General features: G+C 49.6%; 1 protein-coding gene across 3 annotated transcripts in view; it reads left to right on the plus strand.

The window, feature by feature from the left end:
• The window catches only part of col4a4 (collagen, type IV, alpha 4), a 32,904-nt gene extending 19,734 nt beyond the window's left edge, over positions 1-13,170 (plus strand). For 2 of the 3 annotated variants that reach the window (XM_086035180.1, XM_086035181.1), the window contains 26 exons: positions 2-162; positions 330-402; positions 590-696; positions 850-1,033; positions 1,122-1,190; positions 1,270-1,377; positions 1,448-1,516; positions 1,743-1,892; positions 2,102-2,263; positions 2,385-2,552; positions 2,734-2,877; positions 4,065-4,172; positions 4,282-4,460; positions 7,015-7,078; positions 7,155-7,229; positions 7,441-7,548; positions 7,699-7,806; positions 7,886-7,957; positions 8,083-8,211; positions 8,315-8,422; positions 8,497-8,652; positions 8,749-8,997; positions 9,075-9,191; positions 9,726-9,914; positions 10,815-11,098; positions 12,842-13,170. In XM_086035180.1, coding sequence (XP_085891306.1) covers positions 2-162; positions 330-402; positions 590-696; positions 850-1,033; positions 1,122-1,190; positions 1,270-1,377; positions 1,448-1,516; positions 1,743-1,892; positions 2,102-2,263; positions 2,385-2,552; positions 2,734-2,877; positions 4,065-4,172; positions 4,282-4,460; positions 7,015-7,078; positions 7,155-7,229; positions 7,441-7,548; positions 7,699-7,806; positions 7,886-7,957; positions 8,083-8,211; positions 8,315-8,422; positions 8,497-8,652; positions 8,749-8,997; positions 9,075-9,191; positions 9,726-9,914; positions 10,815-11,098; positions 12,842-13,099 — 3,599 coding nt within the window. In that variant the 3' untranslated portion in view covers positions 13,100-13,170. Of the gene's footprint in view, position 1; positions 163-329; positions 403-589; positions 697-849; positions 1,034-1,121; positions 1,191-1,269; positions 1,378-1,447; positions 1,517-1,742; positions 1,893-2,101; positions 2,264-2,384; positions 2,553-2,733; positions 2,878-4,064; positions 4,173-4,281; positions 4,461-7,014; positions 7,079-7,154; positions 7,230-7,440; positions 7,549-7,698; positions 7,807-7,885; positions 7,958-8,082; positions 8,212-8,314; positions 8,423-8,496; positions 8,653-8,748; positions 8,998-9,074; positions 9,192-9,725; positions 9,948-10,814; positions 11,099-12,841 lie in introns of those variants that run through there. The other variant, XM_086035182.1, reaches the window with a different exon arrangement.
• The last annotated feature ends 156 nt before the right edge of the window (positions 13,171-13,326 follow it).

Consider the following 13,326-nt stretch of genomic DNA (forward strand, 5'->3'; position numbering starts at 1 on the left):
GGGCGCCAAGGTGAATGCTCCTGCGATCCTCCATTTTTGGTGCAGGGACCCCCAGGCCCAGTGGGGGAGCCCGGTTTGGTGGGGTATCAAGGCCCCCCTGGAGCTCAGGGGCCAAGAGGGGAGAACGGCTGCATGGGAGACACGGGGGTGACTGGACGACCGGTAAGCAAACGTGTGGCCCAAACGGGGTCCCAAGTTTGGTACAATCATTGGAGCAGGCATGGTCTTAAATATTGAAAAGTAGACTCTCTTTGCCTGGCTTGGTGAACTCCAGGAAACGTTCAAATTTGCCAATTGATTGACTGATTGTTTGGTTGACTGGGTTGCAGGGCCTGGGTGGCTTACCTGGCTCCAAAGGGTTCAAAGGTCAAAAAGGAGACTTCGTTGTGGTGGAAATCAAAGGCAAGTTCGCTGACTTTGACCTTCAGGTTGACATAGCTATTGATTCATGTGACATTGTGTTTGAGATCTCAAAAACATTGTCAGAGTCTGGATGCTAAAGACCTGAAGCTTGGAGATAAAGCCTGGGGTGAAAGCAAAGTGATTAAACCATGTTTGCGTGTTGCACTGATCAAACTTTTGTTCCCAGGTGAAAAGGGCGAAAGAGGTGAGTTGGGTCTTGCAGGTAGACAAGGTTTCCCGGGGAGAAGAGGACAGGATGGACTCCCAGGACTCCCTGGAGGCCCTGGACCGCAGGTCATTGGCTCTCACTGCTCCAGTCATAGAAGCATCAAATAGTTCCGTGAAATCCTATGAACTTATTGAGTCCACAGACCAGGGGACCTGGCATGCAAACTCTCCCCTCCATTCCATGCTGAATTTTCATTCTTACGTTAAGTGTATTTTCAGGGAGAAAGTTACTCTGGTTCTCCAGGGGACAGAGGCCTCCCAGGTCTGCCTGGCCCCAAAGGACTGACTGGACCAACTGGCCCCCAAGGATCAGGTGTAATTGGAGCAATAGGAAAGCGAGGGGACCCAGGAGCCCCAGGACTTCCAGGTTTCTCTGGCTTCCCTGGCCTGAAAGGTGTTCAAGGTAAAGCTCCATCGGATTGCAAAAGTTGTTGGGGGGAAAAAAAGCAACAAAGATCGCAACATTGGACTGATGACTTACCTCTCTGTAGGCGAAACACTTCCTTGTGTACCTAGAAACCCTGGGGCCCCAGGACAGAAAGGGGAGGCCGGAGATACAGGTGAACACAATCATCTATGGTCACCCATCCCGTGTCGTTTTTGTCACCTGTGTATCTGACCTCCGGTTCAACTGCCTAGGCCTCAGAGGGCTTCCCGGTCCTCCTGGTTTCAATGGATTCACGGGACCTGATGGACCTAAAGGGGAAAAAGGACAGTCTGCAATTCCTGGACCACCTGGACTAGCAGGTACCGCTGTATTTGAACCATACTTTTGTCCAGTACCTATAACAACTGTCAACATGTCTTCCTCTGCAAGGACCACAAGGTTTTATTGGAGATACTGGAGTTGAAGGACCTGAAGGATTTAGTTTTGCTGGAGAGCCAGGTACAGTCCTAAGTCTAAGATGTCTGATTTGATAGAAAGGAGGTTAACGCGGAATGCATAACCCCAATCAGCAAATGGAGATTAAGGCACACTTACCCAAGACAGACAGACAGACAGACAGGAATCTTTGATGCCTTCCCCTCCCCTCTTGACACATGCAAAATCACATGTAGAATTTGCCACTGTGCTCCTTCAGCGTTTGTGCATGTTTTTCTGTGCGAACCAGGCTCTCCAGGTGCACCAGGACCTCCTGGACTGAGAGGACCAGCTGGAGAGTCTTATGTGGGGACCTCAGGACCCATTGGGTTTCCAGGGCTAGTGGGCTCTCCGGGACCTAAAGGAGTCCCAGGCCAGCCTGGCAACCAGGGTTTCCAAGGTGAGGGGAAAATCTGAAATCCAAATGCTGGCTCGATTGTTGTGGGACTTATTCCAGACCTTGCTCACCATAAAGCTACACAAATGCTGTGACCTGACCTGAACCAGCCCCTCTACATGATCACCACAAGAGTTGACCAATTTGTCTAGATTTATGTGTACGCACATGAAACGTTTGTATTTTTTTCCACATGTTCTCTTTTTCTTCAGGGGTCCAAGGTCTGCCCGGTGTTCCAGGGCCAAAGGGCCAGAGAGGACAGGATGGGGCACCGGGCAGTAATGGTCCCCCTGGCCCTATCTCTAATCGGTGCGAAAGAGGAAGAACTGGTGCCACAGGCCCTCCCGGTCCACAAGGACCTACTGGCCCCCCGGGTAAAGTGTGATCTGAAGCAAGTTCCTGGTGTCATGGCACTTGTTTCACCGGGGGATCTTGTGAAAGAAGTCAGGGACAACTGACCAAACACCTTTGTTTCACCTTCGTGGTTTTGCTCAGGATGTTTTGGGGAGAAAGGGGACATGGGAGAACCAGGATCACCAGGTTATGGGCCCCGCGGCCCTGTGGGCAAACCAGGGTCTCCTGGTTTTCCTGGGTATCCGGGACTTCCGGGCCCTCCTGGTCCCAGTGGAGACTCTGGATTTGCAGGGTGGGATGGACAGAAAGGTGAGCACCCTCCTGACAACATCAACTTTTTCATCAGGAAACAGTTTTTTTAGTCTATGATGTAAGAGTGCTTCAAGGAGATTGGGCAGCAATAGCTATTGAGAGTGAAGGGCGACTCAAAGGGGTTTTAGACCCATCGAAGCGCAAAGGGCACCATGTGACATCGTCATATCACAATCAGGTCTGACGGGACCCCTTGGTGAGAATGGTGGCCAAGGAGAACAAGGATTGATTGGGTTCCCAGGATACCCAGGAAGGACAGGAGAGAGAGGACCGAATGGACAAGATGGCAGGCCAGGATGTCAAGGTCCCAAAGGAGAGAAGGGTACAAACATTACTACTATGACACACGATAACAATATCAATCAATCAATCAATCAATCACATTTTATTTATATAGCACTTTTCATACATAAAAATGCAACTCAAAGTGCTTTAAAACATTCAAAGCAAAACATAGAATTATCTTCAATCAAAAGAAAAGATAAATTATTTAAAAGTTGTTGAAAGCCAAACTAAAAAGGTGTGTCTTGAGCTTCCTCTTAAAAATATCAACAGTCTCTGCAGACCTGACATCCTCTGGCAGGCTATTCCAAAGGTGAGGACCAAAATGGCTGAATGCAGCCTCGCCATGCACCTTGGTCCTCACCCTTGGAATAAATAAAAGGCCGGCGCCAGAGGACCTCAGGATCCGCGAGGGCTGGTATGATAAAAGCAAATCAGATAAATAAGATGGCCCAAGACCATTAACACATTTATAAACTAATAAAAGTACTTTAAAATCGATCCTGAAACACACAGGGAGCCAATGCAGCAATTTCAAAACTGGCGTAATGTGCTCCCGCCCTCTGGTTCTCGTCAGCACCCGAGCGGCTGAATTCTGCAGTAGTTGCAGTGGTGAAATGCTCTTTTTCGGGAGGCCAGAGAGCAGGGCATTACAGTAATCTAAACGACAGGAAATAAAGGCATGCATCAGCACTTCCGTGTTAGCCTGAGAGAGAAACGGGCGGACTCTGGCGATATTCTTAAGGTGATAAAAACCAATCTTGGTTACATTTTTAATATGAGGAATAAAACTGAGCTCAGAGTCAAAAATGACGCCAAGGTTCTTCACACAATGTGAGGGATTAAAAATGTGTAGTTTTGGTAAAAGCTTCTCGCTCTGACCTTCGGGACCGATAACTAAAACCTCAGTCTTGTCCTGATTGAGCTGTAGGAAATTATCTGCCATCCATGACTTGATATCTAAAATGCAATTTAAAAGGGTATCAATGGGTCCTGTGTCATCAGGAGACACGGCAATATACAGCGAGCACAGTGCCTCAAAGTTCAGTGGTTGGGTGTTCAAATCTGGTTGTTCTCCCCACACGGGTTTTATCCGAATGCTCCGGCTTCCCCCCACCTTCCAAAAACATTCACTGAAGACTCTAAATTGTGTGACTATGAAGATATCAGACAAAATCACCAATCAATCAATATCTGTGATCCCGTCTTGCTATTGTGGTCCTGCAGGCTGTAAAGGGTACCCAGGACCGACTGGGGAGACACTGGGTGTCCCTGTCAAAGGTGCAAGAGGAAAACCCGGTCCTCCCGGTGTCAACGGTTTCCCCGGTGCACGAGGTCAGACTGAAGTGAAGCATTTAGGCGCAATGGGAACGTTTTGCTACAGACTGAACGAGGGTTTCCGACAGAGGATTTATGTTTTGTTTTTTTACTGTTTTCTTACCAGGAAATAAGGGTGCACGAGGTCTTGTGGGCAAGCCTGGGTACCCAGGCACCAATATGCCCCTGGGCATCAGCGGGCTCCCGGGTCCGCCAGGGTCTTCGGGCAAACCGGGGCTTTGTGGAGGACCTGGGCTTCCTGGACCTTTGGGCTTCCTTGGCTTCCCTGGAGAAACAGGAGACCCAGTAAGATGAGATAAGATCCTGTTCATTAAGTAGGAAGTCTGGAACACACTCAATCACAATTGTTCTCATCAAATGTAGGCGGGGGATGGATGGGGGTGTATGGAGTGCGGCCGTCATGCTCAATTTTGAATGAAAAGCTACTGTCGACGGGCCATCGTGCAATCAAATGTAGTCGGCAATGGGGGGGGGGGGGGGTGAGTGGGTTTCAGGGGGAGAGTTGGTGATGAGAGATGGCTGCTGCCGGCCGTGATGGCCAGGACCGGCCCGAAAATACACCGGCCGTTCGGGAAAATTCACATTGTTCCCCGAAATTTACGATGGCCACCTAATTCTTACTGTTTGGGAATAAGGAATTGAATTGCGGCCTCAGCGCACCTTGAAAATATTAAACATATGCGCCACCACTAAGTATTTCTGTTTGTCAACGATTTTGAAAAATAATCCAATTGGGATTTTTTTTTTTTCCCTCAATATTGCGATTGCTATTTCAATGTGATTATTTTTTCGAGGTCCTCTTCCAATTTGCTTTTTTTAATCAAATACAAGCAACAAGTTACTCTTTTTTAACGAATCAATATCAGATTTATTACATATAAGTATTTCAGTCTTACTGGTTGGGCTTCCGCTGAAATAAAGGCAAACAAACCATGAACTGATATTACGGCTGTAACAAAAAAAACCGATTTGACTCGGAAAATCCGTTTTGATTGAAAAGATGCAAGTGCATCGAAGTGAACAGATTTGTTCCACTTAAAAATATATATCAATCAGTATCAAATGGTCTTTCATTGGAAAGATATACAGTACCTTTGAAGGAAAGGCCACATTTACAGTAACCTATGGATAAACAAAAAACTCACTGCATCACATCCCCTCCCACTGAGCAGAGGTGGACAATTTGTCCATCATTCCTTATTATCCAGCAGCTGCCCCACCATTCCGTCATGTGTCAGTCTGTCATCATTTCCATCAGTCCGTCATTATTTCCATCCCTCCGCTATCATTATTTTAATCACGCTTGCGCCATCGCTAAATTACACGTTGTCACTGCTATTTTAGGACCATCAGTAAAAAAATGTTCTTTGCTTTGACCGACGGTTAAAAAAACAATGACGGAGTGATGGACTAACGAGTGACTGACCCGGCCGGCCTGAAATAATGATGGACTGACGTTAAATATGTTGGAGTGACGAGTGACGAGTAACGGAGTGGCGGGCCGGCCGCTGGTCAACGACGGACGAATTGCCCGCCACTGGAACTGTGTCTTACCATATCGAATTGAATCGGAATCCCACTGAATTGAACTGAATGGAACGGGTTCCATTTAAAAATCAAACCGTTCCTTGAATCGAGATACATATCTAATCATCTTTTATTGGAGAGACGCACACCCCTAACTAATATGAAGGCCCCTTTATTTATATACCTGTACTTCTATTACTGTAGTTGTTCAGTTCCTTAAGACTTTGACTTGCATTCTTTTAAGAAGGACCGAGGGAAAAAAGTCGGTTAAGTGGACTACAAAAATTGATCGCCAGAAAATTGTCTGCATTAAAACTAGAATTACTCATTTTAAAAACCTATTTGCGGCACACAGAACCAATGTTTTTCCAATTCTGTGTTTTCGCGCAGACATTTGTTGCTGCTGCGGACATTCTTTTGCTGCAATACATGTCCATTGTGATGAAGATGCCAAAGGTTTGGGGTTGGCATCGCTTTAAATAAAGTTTTATGTAATAACTGCAAAGTGGATCTGGCAGAGATTAGAGACTTGAACACGGGGATGTGACCCGCGTGAGGGCGAGCCAGCGGCTGCTCGCCTGCTGCTTGAGCTAACAACAACATAGCTTGAAATTGGTCTTTTGAAGTGAATTAGCAGTGAACAAACTTAATCTTGGTCACGGCACTTCCCGTCACTACTTTACAGGAGCCAAGTGTCTTCCACTGAATTGTCGTGACCGTTCTGTGGGAGCTGACTTAGCTGCGTCCCCAGCTAACTTAGCTTAGCATAGCTTTGCGTGCGAGTCATCGCAAAATGACGATCAATGATGAGTGTGAGTGTAAAGTGACGTGATTATTGTAGGAAAAGTGAACAAAAAAGAAATAGAGGGCAGGCGAGCGTGACAGTCGCGGCTGAAGCTTTTATTGTAAAGAAAGAAAGAAAGAAAGAAAGAAAGAAAGAGAGAGAGAGAGAGAGAGAGAGAGACAGAGAGAGAGAGAGAGACAGAGAGAGAGGGCATTTTAAATGTATGTGTTCATATGTGTACAGGTATTATACTGTGAATTTGGAAATTATACGTAGGCTACAGTATATGGGATTGCACTTCTTGATGGATAATTATGTTAGGTAATGGTGAACGGTTAGGATTCAAACAAGTTTGAACTTCTTCCTACTCCCTTTCGGACCGGCAGTCAGCGGTGGATTTCAGTATGGGCTATTTCACCTTTTCAGTTCAGTGCAGTTTTCATTTCTTTTGGGGTTTTTTTTTTGTACTATGTGCTCGAAATGAAAAGTTCAATAAATCACTTAAGTCTGATGAAGATTGTCATACAGGGTGACCAAGGATCCCCTGGAAGGCCCGGTGAACGTGGTCGACAAGGACGACCGGGCTCCAAAGGTACGGTACATCTTCCTGCCGCCGCGTCACAACTGATTCAGAGACAGTTGTAAAAATCTCTGCTTTTGTGTATCAGGCAATCAAGGAGAGTCTCGTAGTAGACCCGGTTTGCCTGGAGACAAGGGGCCTCCTGGAGACGATGGACCTCAAGGTGAGATTCTAACACAAGAACATTGGAATCACTTCGATCAACTTTCATTCATTCATTATCCATACCGCTTCTCCTCACAAGGGTCGTGGGGCGTGCTGGAGCCTATCCCAGCTGTCTTTGGGCAGTAGGCGGGGGACACCCTGAATTGGTTGCCAGCCTATCGCAGGGCAAAACTGCAAATCAGATGACTTATTCAATTATCCTTCATCAGGTGCTTTTGGACCTCAAGGTGATCCTGGAGCATTGGGTTTCATTGGAGAGCCAGGCCAAAGAGGCTCCAAAGGAGATCTGGGACAGCCTGGGGAGCGAGGACCACCAGGTACAGGGTCCTATCACTCAAGCATTCATGTGCTGCTCAGGCTAGTCATCACAACCATGAAGGGGTCATGCTACAGTTTCTAAAAATCTTGAAGGAATTCTGAAGTCCTAGCAAATGGAAAAACTCAAAACGTATCCCTCCATTCATCAGGTGTGATTGGGCCCCCAGGCCCCAGAGGTCGCCCAGGGGTTCCAGGTCTTCCTGGTAATGCGGGTGATGACGGTCCCCCTGGGCCGCACGGTGTCTCAGGACTCCTAGGTGGGGATTACTATTTGTGTTTTTTGTTTTCGTTATGGCAACTATGCAAGCATTAGTTCATACTCAACCGTTGGAACAGGTCCTCCTGGACCACTGGGACTTCATGGCCTGGATGGACTAAAGGGGGTGAAAGGCGACACTGGCACCAGAGGTATGTGGAGCACCAAGATAACCGATGCACAAAAGTACCTTAACGTACAACAGACTTTGTCTGTTCAGGTTATTTCTTTCATATCTTCAGCAACATTTGCCAACTTTTCTGTGATGTCTCTTCAGGTCTCAGTATTCCAGGTTCCCAAGGTTCTCAAGGTCTTCCGGGAGATAAAGGCCCTCCTGGTCCCCCGGGTCTCCCAGGTTCATCAAAGCCTGGGCCTCCAGGACCCAAAGGCCCTTCAGGATCTAGAGGTTGGTGATCTAGGGCACAAATTTTCCAGAGACCTCTTAGGCCCGATAAAGATCTTGGCTATTTGTGTTCAGGTACTCAATCATTTTTAATTTACTTGTCCAGGGACACAAGGACAAGTTGGACCTTCAGGTGAAACCGGGCCTGACTGTAAAAATCCCCCCTCAGGGGTTCCAGGAGATCGTGGTGATCCTGGAACAGATGGAGAGCCAGGTCAGATGAGAAGTAACATTAATGAAAAGTTAACAGTTGATCTGTGACCTGACTGACCTCAGACTACCTTTCAGGTTACCCCGGCGAGATGGGGCGGTCGGGTCCGAACCCTCCAGTGACTGGCGATGATGGGGACAACGGGGACAACGGATGTTCTGGCCCAAAGGGAGAAAAAGGACTTCCAGGGCCCAAAGGACAAGCTGGCATTGGTGGAATTCCGGGGTTCAAAGGTGACTTAGCGTTCATAGTTTTGGGCTCAGGCTGCTGTCATCAAGAGGCGCCTGAGGCTGTGCTAGTCTTCTTACTTTGAAAATCTGTGCAAACAGGTGAGCGGGGTTCTCCAGGCCTGATGGGGATACCTGGAAATCCGGGCCCTAAAGGTTTCCCAGGACCAACTGGACCTCTTGGGTCTCAGGGCTGTACTGGTCAGGAGGGTCCAAAGGGGGAGATGGGCAGAGTTTTTCCTTGCCCCACTTACCCTTCAGCCCCACAGGGCCCTCCAGGACCCCCTGGGCTGCCTGGTGTACCAGGAAGTGCTGGTTTTCAGGGCGACAGTGGTAGTGAGGGACTCAAAGGTAAGAAGCCATGGGAAGACATTGTCCTATAGAGGGTCAGCCTTTGCGTAATGATGACGCTTGATCTTGTGGCGTAGGTAAGAAGGGGGATGCCGGGTGCGTGGGGGCCCAAGGGCCTCGGGGGCCACCGGGTCCTGCGGGGGAGCCAGGTCGACAAGGCCTGGACGGGGAGAGCGGTGAGGTGGGAGCAAAAGGTGAGACTGAAAGTTGACATGTTCACACAAGACTCAGACTAAGGCCTTGCCGCCCAGCAAGCATCAAGGCTGAACTGTGGCTCAGTGCGCGTGGTTGCGCGACTCGTTTTCATGAGCGGCCAACCATTGTCAACTCGTTTTGCTGTCTTTCCAAATTTCAACGACAGGCGAACGGCATCGCAATGTCCCAGATTGTCCCAGCGGCTTATCTAAAATACTATGTGCTATCACATGATTTTCTTAAAAAACAACAAAATAAGACATTTCCAGGGTGAGCCACAGCACAGCACGGCTGGAAGTCAGTGGCACAAATACAGTAGATACAGTATAATATATCAATTTTTTGTACAATAAAATAATATACGTGGCATCTCCAAATGTTGTTTGTTGATAAGAACATCTGAGGTTGCGGTTTCTCGCCAGATGTACGAGAGTCAGTCGCCGGCTGGAATTTGTTTGCGATTGTCCAGTTCAGTCTCGTTGGGTCGGGCCGCTGGAAGTTTTTTTTTGACTGATCTGACTTCCTGCGCTCAGGTGATCCTGGTTTGACTGGAGACCGTGGACCTCCCGGACCGTCCAGACCCTTGAACGCGGGCTTCCTAATGGTCATCCACAGCCAGTCCATAGCGCCTCCGTCGTGTCCGCAGGGGATGCAAATTCTGTGGGTGGGATACAGTCTGTTGTACCTGGAAGGCCAGGAGAAGGCGCACACTCAGGACCTCGGTACCCAAGTTTAGTCCAAGTACACGCTGTCAGGTTTGCAAGTCTTGGGACATGGACACCATTGTCCTCTTTTGGTCTCCAAAGAGCACCGCGACGGATTTGGAGTGGAAGCTAGCAGATGTGCTTTGGGCTCAACTTTGAGGGTCTTTCCGTCCCATTGAGGTGAGCCGCCGCCGCCGCCGCCACAGTTGGCAGACGCGCGCTGATGCCTCCCACTTTTGGAGGCAGCCAAAGTCTGGGGACGAGCGGCCGCTGTGCGGCTCCGTGGCAAGGCAGGCGAGCGGGCGGGCGGGCGTGCTGCCAATGTGGATTCCTCCACAATCGGGAGCCCGCCGAGCAAAGCTGAAATGTTTTGGGGCAACCTGTTGGTCGCATTCACACAAACGCTTCGCGGTGCGGACGGACGGCGACCGGCCGCCAAAGCCGCCCGGCGCTCGTCGAACGTTGGGCCGAGTCCGTCGCCCGAGCCGAATCCCGCCGAGCGCGCGTTTCACCTTTTCAAAGGCGAGGCGGGAAAAGGCCCCGAGAGGCAAGTGAAGACGCCTGCAATGGGCAGGGACCAAATGCGGTCCTTGATGCCTTCCGCGCTTGAGCGCTCCGTGAAGCAGCAAGTGGGACTGGTTGACTTTCGCTGCCTCCCCAAGAGGGACGCGCGCGTCTTGACAAAGTGTCGGCAGTCCTGCGCCCGCTGCCATCAGCTGCTTTGGAGGGAAACGGTCTGCAGTTAAAGCACATCTCGCTCCTTTCACTTCAAGTCGGTGGCGTTGGGAGGCAAAGAGAGGACGATGGCGTCGGTGCGGCCGAGCTTTGTGGGCGCGCGCGTGTCGTGAGAGCGCAAAGGAAGAAGCGCGACGTGGCGCTTTGTTTTGTCACCGTCTAAGCGTGCTTGTTGCGTCGCAGGTCAGGCGGGCTCGTGCATGCGCGTCTTCTCCACCATGCCCTTCGCCTCGTGCAACATGGGAACGTGCTCGTACGCCGGCCGCAACGACAAATCCTATTGGCTGTCGGCCACGGCGGCCATGCCCGCCCTGCCCGTGGGCGGAGCCTCCATCGAAGAGCACATCAGCCGCTGCGCCGTTTGCGAGGCGCCCTCCGCCCCCGTGGCCCTGCACAGCCAGTCGTCCATCCGGCCGCCGTGCCCCCCCGACTGGACCAGCCTGTGGACCGGCTACTCCTTCCTCATGGTGGGTGGCGCGCGACGCAAAGTTTGTTTGTCCATTTTGCATGTTTGTGTTTATTACAACACTGTCTTACGAGCATCAAAGCCTGAGCCAACACGAGCTAACCATCCCGCATTCGATGATTTCAGCGCTAACCCGAAGTACGTTGAGGTGCGAAAATTCATCGAGGAATCAAATGGATTGACAACTATGACTTCATCCTTTTGAGACCTTGTTTAAATTCCAATTGTCCAAATCGTGGACATTTCAGGAAACATGAAAGAGGATCATGTGGGCCTTTTTCTTTGTTGTTGGTTTGATCGTTTGGGCTTTTCAAAAGAAGACATTTCAGTTGTCGACATTTTTGGCGATTCCCTGATAGATGTTCTGGACCACTAGCATGGATGACATGGGCTTGGTGGCTTTTGTAAACCTCTCTTGTAGTCAAACTTCTTTTTTTTTCAATGTAACGTTGCAACGGCAGGTAGCACGGAGTGTAACGTCAGACTGGCTCTCACTGCATCGTGTTGCGGGATATGTCTCACCTAGACCTACATTCAAGCATTTCCCAGTCCCTTCCTCGCCTTCTGTCTGCATCCGGGGTAGCCTTCCTCCGTCCGTCTTTTTGTCCGGCCGGATGACCGGTCCGCCTGTCATATCAAACGGGCTTGTGTTAGCGGCGTTTCCATCGACCAACTTGGACCAACTTCCACTTACCCCCCTGAGCGATTTTCTGTCCTCTATTTGTGTGTAACGTCGGACCCCTTTGACCTCAAAACCCACGTGGAACGCCACTGCTCTGAACCAAACCAGGAAGGGAGCACAAGCAATTGATGTCAATTTCAAACATGGCCCTGTTTTTGAATGAGTGGGTAGAAATTAAAGCAAGACCGCGTAAGTATTTGCCCCTAATAAAATATTTTCACAACTCTTCTGAAGAAACGTGGACTTACAACTAGTTGAACGGTATGTTTGTCATGGCCTTTGCTGGCACTAAGCAACTTTGAGGGGGCAACCACAAACCCTGCCCCACACACAAAAAAAATAAAAATACAAATGTGCTGACTGCTTTATGGCAGATGTCACTTCCCCACAACCCCTTTCCAGTTTGTTACAAAGACAAAACATGGTTATATTATAGTGTTTGGACACTATTCGATTGACGACATCATGGCCATTCATCCAAAACACGGCCACTGGAAACACAAAAGCAATTCAGGCCAGCTGCAGGCAATCGAGAGAGAGAGAGAGAGAGAGAGAGAGAGAGCTGAGGATTTCACGACAGTACGCTATACGGCGCTCGCAGAAAAATGTGGTCCACTTCAAGCAAAACACGACCACTTTTGTCTACATGGCGCCGCCATAATCAATAAAAACTTAAGGTTCCACAGTGTTGCTTTAAAACCTATTTTTTCGACCAGATGTATTGAAAAGAATCATGGAAACCAAAACAGCTGATTTATTCATGGAAATGGCAAAATGATTTTCTACCGATTCATCCATTCGTAAAAATAATAATAATAATAATAACGTCAAATATTTGTTCCGATCTGGTTCCGATTGGTCAATGAATCCAAAATAGTCGGGGTCATGAAAAACACTTTTTCCGTGCGACGGATCGAAACGAACAATGAACAACGGCTTCGATGCTCGGTTGTACTTTGGAGTGACTGGGCAAAAAGCACTTTTCAAAGTACGTTTGCGTGTGCACTTTGTGTTTGCCGCGGCGTGGCGTTTGCTTGACTTTGCGTCTGTTGCCGATCGCAGCACACGGGCGCCGGCGACGAGGGCGGCGGTCAGTCGCTGACGTCGTCGGGCAGCTGCCTGCGGGACTTCCGGCCGCAGCCCTTCGTGGAGTGCCAGGGGCCCCGGGGCACGTGCCACTACTTTGCCAACATCTACAGCTTCTGGCTCACGGCGCCCGCCTCCGCCGCCGCCGCCGCCGCCGCCACCGAGGCCCGCCGGCACGCCGCCAACGTGGGGCGCTGCAACGTCTGCATCAAGGTGGCCCCGCCCCCACCCTGAAAGCCCCGCCCGCGACCCGCCTGCCTTCGATTATGACCACTTCAAATTAAAACACAAATCTCTCTTTTGGATTTCCTCTCCTTGAGTGCTCCCTTGTTTCAATGTGTCCAAGCTCGGCTTCCTGTCGGGGTCGGCTCGAGCCGATCCCCGATTTTCTTTTGTTTTAACCAGGAAAATCCCATGGAGGTTCACAGTTCCAGGGGAGCCCGGGCCAGGAGCCCGACCCG

Source organism: Filicampus tigris, chromosome 7 (genome assembly GCF_054856515.1).
Source record: "Filicampus tigris isolate MCC_2025a chromosome 7, RoL_Ftig_1.0, whole genome shotgun sequence".
In the NCBI taxonomy this organism is placed as follows: Eukaryota; Metazoa; Chordata; class Actinopteri; order Syngnathiformes; family Syngnathidae; genus Filicampus; species Filicampus tigris.